The sequence below is a fragment of the Mytilus californianus genome, unplaced genomic scaffold (assembly GCF_021869535.1).
Source record: "Mytilus californianus isolate M0D057914Y unplaced genomic scaffold, xbMytCali1.0.p SCAF_13, whole genome shotgun sequence".
NCBI classification, from domain to species: domain Eukaryota; kingdom Metazoa; phylum Mollusca; class Bivalvia; order Mytilida; family Mytilidae; genus Mytilus; species Mytilus californianus.
In genome coordinates, this window is record NW_026262615.1 from 14,172,633 (window position 1) to 14,181,688 (window position 9,056).

Consider the following 9,056-nt stretch of genomic DNA (forward strand, 5'->3'; position numbering starts at 1 on the left):
AGCTTTATGTCCGTTAAAAGAGATAACAAGCAAAGGTAATGGCAATATAAGGTGACAAGAAAAAAACTTCCAGATACCTGAACCTGACACACTTTATTAAACTATGCGCTGGTTCACAAGTTTTTTTTTACTGTGGATTCATTTATTTTCGTGGGTACCAATTTTCGTGGATTTAGGAAAACTTACATTTTATGTATTTATAATATCGTGGTTTGGCCGAAGTCTGCATACAAGCCTATAAAAAATTTGTTATTCGTTGAACATTGAATTTCGTAAATCCCCTGTGTACCCACGAAATCCACAAAAATTGGCATTCAACGAATAATATTGAATCCACAGTAAATTTAATTTAGTACTTATATTTGATTATAAGATAGGTACCAAGCATGACGCATACAACATTACTTGCATAATACAAGTACATTTATATATGGCGAGTAGGCAGATATTAAAACGATATCTTATCTCCAAATAGATCTAAACACACAAGAAAAGAAAGCAAGCTTAAATAAGGCCCAAAATATTTCTTTTCTACAACTTTTCTTTCAATTATAAATATGACATTATTGTTTTCAAGACCTTTTAATTCTTGTTCAAAAATGTGTTACCTGCATTCCCAACTTCCGCATTAGAGAATGAACAGTCACGTGAACTTGCATCTATTTTCGTTAGTATGTCACCTTGGCTATGGTTTCCATAATGATTTGTGTTCATAAAAAAATCTATTACTGTTGCAGTTTCGTCTAAAATAGACCAAGTGATAGAAACTTTCAAAAACATTCAATGAAATAAAAGTGAAAGAGTCATGAGTAGGTTTATTTTAACATCTAGTTTAAAATGACTTAATTACACATTTTACAATGAAACATGAGAATTAGTCAAGAGTGTTATCTAACAAAACTTTTAACTGAAATTCTGATTATGTGAAGAAATATGATAACAAGCATTCTGAGAGTATTGCATGACAATACATAGTCCCCTGCCGGTTAAAAATCAATTGTACTGGAACAAAATGCTAACTTGATCTATAAATTGTCATGGTGTAAACTATATAACAAATATCAAGTAAATACCTTCAAGCATGACGTAAAAAGTGTGGAAACTGATTATTTAAGTGAACTTTCTAAGTTCAAGAACCATAACTCTACACAATATCATCAGATCTGAAAAAACTTGAACTTGATCTGTAAATTGTTATGGTAAACTATATACCAATTATCCAATCAATATCTTCAAGCATGAAGAATAAAAGTGAGGAAAACTGATTATTTGAATGAATTTTCGAAGTCCAAAAACCATAACTCTGCACAAAATCATCAGACCGGAACAAAATTTGTACTTGATCTGTAACTTGTTATGATAAAACTATATACCAATTATCAAATAAATATCTTCAAGTATGACAAAAAAAAGTGAGAAAAACTGACTATTTGAGTGAATTTTCTAAGTCCAATGACCATAGGTCTGCACAAAACCATTAAACTGAAACAATTTTCAAACTTGATCTGTAACTTGTCATGATAAAACAATACACCAAATATCAAATCAATATCTTCAAGCACGACGAAAAAAAGTGGGGGGCAATTATTTGCTGGACAGACAGACAGACAACAGACAGACAGACAGACAGACAGACAGACAGACAGACAGACAGACATACGACGGAGTGCAAACTGAAGCTGAAGACGTATGAACTTTTTTCAAACAAGAGATGATACATTTCTCATAGAGAGCATTCTAATATGCGATTAAACGAAAACAGAGTGAGAACAATAAACATTGGAAATTTCACTCTAAAATCTTTAGCAATTGTGACCGGAAACAATTTCATGCAACTTAAGTTAACAAACAATAACATCGCCTCATTACATTTTTCGAGTTTCTACATGTCTGTTTGTGTATCTTTATGTCCGTCAAAAGAGATAACAAGCAAAGGAACTGCATATATAAGGGGACAAGAAAAATCTTCAAGTTAAAGAAAATGGATTCTTATATATGAAAAGCTGTAGTAGGACATTCAACTGTTTACTATTGCGTTCGACATTATCAACAGAAGTTTGTTTGCATTTCCATTATATAAATGGACTCATCTGAGATACAACATATCTAAATATTTGTTTCCTCGATTGTGATATAACAGAATGAAACTTATCCTCGTATTTGAACTTGTGATGAATACCACATGTGTAGTCTATTAATTCTTCCACGGCACCTACGATAGCCCTCTTTTTTTTGGTTGGGTTATAAACTTTGCTCGGTATTTTGTACTATATATAGTTTTTTTGTAGACTACTGTTTGTCTTTAGTTAAATTTGGCATTTTTTACAGCTATGATTTCTTTATAACAGAACACCATCTTCATTTCAAATATATTTCTTTTGCATTTGTGTCAATTCTTAAATAAAGGCAACAGTAGTATACCGCTGTTCTAAACTCATAAATCGATAGAAATAAAAACAAATCCGGTTTGCAAACTAAAACTGAGGGAAACGCATCAAATATAAGAGGAGAACAACGACACAACATTAAAATGTAACACACACAGAAACGAACTATAATATAACAATGGCCATTTTCCTGACTTGGTACAGGACATTTTAAGAAAAAAAATGGTGGGTTGAACCTGGTTTTGTGGCATGCCAAACCTCCCGCTTTTATGGCAACGTCAAACACAACACCAAAACGACAACATCACATGACAGGACCACAATACAAATAAATGGGAGAACATATAGGACAAAGAAACACACGAATAATAGCTAACAAAAGGTACTAGGCTTAAAATTCAATACGCCAGACGTGTGTCTCGTCCACACAAGACCAACCAGTGACGCTCAGATGAAAAAATTTTGAAAGCCAAAACAAGTACAAAGCTGAAGAGTACCGAGGACCAAAACTTCCAAAAAGTTGCGCCTAACACGGCCAGGGTTTTCTGCCTGTGACAAGACCATCCTTATTATTTAGAATAATTTATAATTTAGCAAACAGTAAATTTTATAAAATGACTATTTAATAGATATACATGATAAAACCGAAATGGGGACTAACTTCAGAATAAAAACGGATACATTACATAAAACAACTTAAGCCAACACATAAAAAAACACAGCCGAGTTAGCCAAAGCCCCAACGCACAAAGTGACGTCACATTTGAAATTCTAAAAAAACACACAAAGTAAGTTAAGTAAGTATCTTTTTAATCAAAATAAAGCCAGTGATACCAAATACTTACCTTCAGTTAAAGGACTTTCAAATGTAAGTAAAATATGAATTGGATCCTCTTTGCTTGCATCTGCTTCTGCTGCAACTACAATTGCCTTCACTAAGGTAAGAATCGCCATTCTCATTGCTTCTGCATTTTCGAAAATTCCTGCAGGTACTTCAAGGTCAAGTTCAATGCTATTGGCCTTTGTGGCCTTAACATGCATAATCTGTCTCTTTCCGTTTCTTTGTTCGTTTTCCTCAGACGTTACATCTATTTCTGAAGGCAGGGTTCGAATTACGTTGTCCTCATTCGTTTTCGTCATGGACGCTTGTGTGATTTTACTTTTCATTGCTATTTTCCTTTGATCAGCTACAAACAGAAACAAAAATGCATGGAATATTGTTCTTCAATCATTGTATCCATATGATTTGGTAGTATCTTGGTACGTTAGGTAACAAAACAAAAGTATGCGTTTCCTTTTTCTTTGAAAAAGAACACATTGTATAAAAGGTATCTTCTTTTGGTAAGTAGAGAAATTAGATAACTTTGTTTTTCAAACATCAATCAAAGTCTTACCTTTCTCAATGTCAGGTTCTGTACGTATATCTGATAAACAGGCTCCAGCAAACACAGGATGACTGCCAAGAAACTGTTCTAAGCGGCCTGTAAATACGTGTTGGCTATTAATTTGAATTCAAAATTTCTAAAACAATACTTGAAAAAAAATATATTTTAGTCATGTACGTCTGTATTTGTTGAAAAAAAAATCTTTTGCAAGTGCGACGTTGTATTTGATTGTCTCTTCGTTTTCCAAAACAAAATGAAAGCATGGAAAGATCTAAAATGTTATTTTGAAATACACTGAATAACTCCAGAAACCCTATTATAAGGAAACTATTATAGGTTTCACCAGAGCATATAGAGAGAAATTATTTGTCTAATCAAAACATACAACACATTGATCAAAACTGAAAATGACAGCAGTAAGTGGTAGTGGTAAGCAGTTTTCTCACGAGGAATATGCACATTGGCAAATGTGACAGACACTCTATAACGATGAATCAAATCATGAGTGATGAATTACTTTTAAATCTTAAAACCTATGATAAATAACTTCTTTGTAACAATTAAAGTGAAAATAACACTTTATCGTGCGATAGAAATGCTTTACTAAATTTACATTTATTGAACTTTCAACCAAAAAATTGAAAGCTAATGATACATGTGATTTATAGTGTATTTAAAAACAAATACCCATCAAAGATACGGATAACATCTTGTTTGAGATATGTCTTATTACTAGTGGGAGGTTAAACTAGCTATTAAACCACTTCTAACCCACCATTGTCTTCAAGAAAAGCCTATACCAAGTTAGGAACTAGCTGGTTTTTACTTGTTTCGTTCATTGAAAGAGTTTGATTTGTCATTTTGTATGGACTTCCCCTTTTTGAATTTGCCTTGGAGTTCGGTATTTTTGTTATACTTTAACAAAGTAACAACACGGCAAGCAAGGGATCAAAATCAGTTCCAAAAAGTAAAATCACAAAAATACCGAATTCTAAGGAAAATTCAAAACGGAAAGTCCCTAATCAAATGGCAAAATCACAAGCCAAAACACATCAAACGAATGGATAACAACTGTCATATTCCTGACTTGGTACAGTCATTTTCTTATGTAGAAAATGGTGGATTAAACCTGGTTTTATAGCTAGCTAAACCTCTCACTTGTATGACAGTCGCATAAAATTCCATTATATTGACAACGATGTGTGAACAAAACAAACACACACATTAGGTAAAAAATGACAAAAATTTGGGTACAGGAGTCAACATGTAATAATATTTATCACTATAAAAACAAACAAATATGTAACAAAGAATCACAGAAAGGCATATAGACAAAGCACATTAGAAAAATGAAAGACAAGAATACCAAAAAAATTTACCATAACACAATGACGGGATGTATAAGTACAGAGCCACGCCATATGTAACAAAGAAACACAAAAAGGCATATAGACAAAGCACATTAGCAAAAATGAAAGACAAGAATACTAAATTATACCACAACACAATAGATATACAGATTGACTGTTTAAAAAAAACATAACTCTGACACATGTTACAAATGTGATGTAAAAAATACAAATCCAGCAACTTGATGGTGTTTGTCTTAGTGAACAATTTGTCTGATTTGTCTCTTACTAAACATGCTAAAGCAAGATATTTGTTTCTGCTTTGGAACGTCTTCTTTTATAAAACAACGTTGGACTCAAAGTATCCACACCTGATGGACACTGCGCAAAGTACCAATTCTTCAAAAAAAAAAACGATTTTTTTATTTACTTGATAAGAAAAAAGAACAAAGTAACCTTGTTTGATTATTAATGATTTAATCATATACATTATTTTTTAACCATCAAATATATCTTCATCTCAGAAATACTTTAAACCTGTTATTATGGCAAAATTCAGTTGACATAAAGTTCAAGTATTGCAAAAGAATTAGCGTATCCTATACAGTGTATACTTTAAACCTAATTAGTGTCGACATAATAGACACTATGTTTAACATGTTTAAACGATTACGCTTGTTGTGGAAACCCTTGTGTAAGCATTTCAGAATTGTTGATTGGTCTTCTTCTTTTTTGGAACATATGATAATCCAATACCGCTTATTTTCGTTCTTATTTTACATTTTTGTTTTAATATGTAATAAAATTGAGAATTGAATTATACAAGTTTCAAACAACCACCAACAATAACGGCTAACTGGTACGATGGCAATTGAATGTTAATGTAGACCATAAAAGTTAAAAAGTGTTAATTGTTGTTCAGCGTATTTTAGTTGTACAATTTATAGTGTTACAAGTAACACTTACTAAATATGATTGTAGAGCAGGGTAGCCTATAAGACTGTTGAAAAGTGAAAAATTGATAACAAAGACCATGAAAAACACAAATGTTTAATTGGTCCACAAAAGTTTGTACAAATTGTAGATTTAGTCAAACACACACACACACACACACACACACACCAAAACTATATCTTATGTTTGGGAAACTAAAAACTCAAATGCCGTCCATCAACCAATAATATATTGATCATTTTCTAAGTGCAGATAAATGTAGAAAAATTCTGACGGGACATTACCGTGATAAAAAAAACGAATGGACAAGTCAATGAATTATGCATTCTAACACGAATATTTTAAATTATGTTTTTGCCTAAAGAAGGTTCTTTTGAACCTCATTTAAATAGAATTAAAATCAGAGCTAAAATTCAGTAGCACTTTATATCTATACATTATTTTAATTACTGTTTATAAAGCACTCGTTATTATATTAAGACGATATATATATAAATGTACATATAAATGTAACAATAACAGCTGCCAGGTCCTTCCTTCGAATGTGATTGTTTTTCTGTTTTCTATTTGATTGTAATTGTGTAATATAACACATTAATGCAGGTTAAACATGTATGACTTACCTATAATTCTTTCCTCGAACTTCTCCATTTGATCTACAAAGACAAAACAAAGATATAACATGATTGGCATGTAAATTATTTAAAATGATTCATTTTCTTGTAAAACAAAGTAATCTCAAGAATATGAATGTTAAAAGTACAACAATGTATGTTCAATGTCATAAGCAGCATTATGGGAACTTCTTTTCCGTTTAATCCAACCTCGTTTCTCTTCTGTATTTCTTTTTGGTGGGACGTGGGAAGAGGGCTTGTTAAATTTAATATTATTTGTCAACATCAATAATTCTTTATTTTTAGAGGGTTACACAGGTAGCTTTACTTATTTTCCCTCAGGCCCTCATCATAGAAAGACATAAACATATACATAGCATACACTTGTATAAACGTCAATTATAAATATAGCGTTCAATGCATTTGCGTAAACAGGATAAAATAAAAAATATTCAATATTTTATTCAATTATTTGATTTGATATTTGAAAGAATTGACAATAGTAGTTTTTCATAACGATATAGGCAAATTGTTCCACAAGCATGGTCCAGAATACATAACAGATTTCTTGAACCTTTCGATTTTTGGTTAAGGGAGTAAGAGGATTTACTCAAGATCATTTCGCAAGGAGTATCTAAAACATAATGCAACATGCTGATAAGATATGGTTGGGCATCATTTTTGAGCGAAAGGGTCTGTTTCTAATACTAATCTCTCTTTTGTAACTTTAAATATATAATTAAACCCTCACTGCTACAACTATTCCCCACTAAACAACAATAATCAATTAGTGATAAGATATAACCATTATAAAGAGTTTAATGCATTCTAAATTTTGAAATTTTGAAAATGTAATAATGAAAACCTTACAGTCTGGTACACAGTAACTAAATCTAAAACAAAAATGGACTTTAATGGAGAGCAAGCTTTTGTTAGCCTGTTTTTTTCTCATGTTGGCCCGGTACGTAATTAAAATTTGAATGTGAATTTGCATGGCGGGTGTGGCTTGTATGACAAAAAAAGCTTCTCTGTCGACGCTCCCGATCTCCCTCCGTTTTGAGTTCATGCGATTCCCTAAGTCTTTTTCATTGATTTATGAAATTTGAACATCGGTAAACTTCTGTTGCCTAAATCTATTTTTGGTGAACATATATAAAGTTTTGGTTTTGAGTTGTGCATGCCTTGTGCTATTGATTTATACCCTGCAATTTCATCTATTTTTATCTTTTTGTTTGTGGATGAACATCTATTTATATCGTTGTGGTTTCATCTTCATCTTGATCATCACTAATTGATGAATGAAAACCTCGCAAAACGTCTTAATATATGCGGTATTCCCCTCTGTAGTGCGAAATCTATTTTGGGTTTGGAATGGGATATAATAGTCCTGCCTAAATTAACATCATATGTGAGACTGCAAAATGATCATCTGTGATTTAAGAAACATACATATTGTTTTATATCACAAATAAAAAGCATACTCAGATATGCGCATATAAGCTCTTGTCTTTGTGTTGATTCTTACGATTGATTTGTATTTATTTGATTATGATTGTGCATAAATTAAATGATCCTCTTCTAAAAAGTCTTCAATCATCCCCAAGCATGCCTAAGAGAAGCTCACAAGAATCAGTATGCATTGTATCTTAATTTACGTGTTCTTTGAAATCTACATCACGGAAAGAAATAGGATGTGGTATCTATATATTCAAAAATAAGGAAATGTGGTATGATTGCCAATGACAAAACTATCCATCAAGTTCAAATGATGTGGATGTAAGAAATTATATGCAACCATTAGGCCTTCATCAATGAGAAAAATCAATACGGCTATAAACGGCTCCAACATGAAATATATGAAACAATTTAATTGAAAAAAACTAACGGCCAAAAATGTATAACAAAACAATTTACGAAAAACAAATATGACAGACATGAACCAGCGACAACCACTTAACTACATGCTCCTGACTTGGGACAGACGTTAGTTAGTTTTATGAGTTGTACAGAACAGCGAAAAGTTAAAACTGTATCTTTATATCAATGATATAACTAACTTATGGTATTACTCAATTTTCAATAGTAATATCATGAATATTACATGTATTACTGGCATAATAATTTTTAGTAAAATATAGATTACTTCTCTGTTATCGAAGACGTCAATAAAGGTAGTAGAGTTGTGAATGAGAAGGGATATATACACACAATAAAACGTTATAAAAGGAACATTGTCGTCACCAAGATCCTTTATGAATTTAAAATGCACCACCAACTCTTCTGCGTATAACATATATAATACAGTTGTGTATATTTTTTTTTTCACCGCATGTTATCTTATTTAAAATAAAGTGCTTCGCCGAGCGC

The 9,056-nt window shown here is 31.8% G+C and overlaps 1 protein-coding gene across 1 annotated transcript; it reads right to left on the bottom strand.

Moving 5' to 3' along the window:
• Window positions 1–582: 582 nt before the first annotated feature.
• LOC127723873 (uncharacterized) lies at window positions 583–3,864 on the bottom strand. Its single transcript, XM_052230591.1, has 3 exons — window positions 3,782–3,864; window positions 3,233–3,574; window positions 583–743 (listed from the first exon to the last, which is right to left on the bottom strand). The coding sequence occupies exons 2-3, from the start codon at window positions 3,552–3,554 to the stop codon at window positions 583–585; spliced, it is 483 nt and encodes a 160-aa protein (XP_052086551.1). The 5' UTR covers window positions 3,555–3,574; window positions 3,782–3,864.
• Between the last annotated feature and the right edge of the window lie 5,192 nt (window positions 3,865–9,056).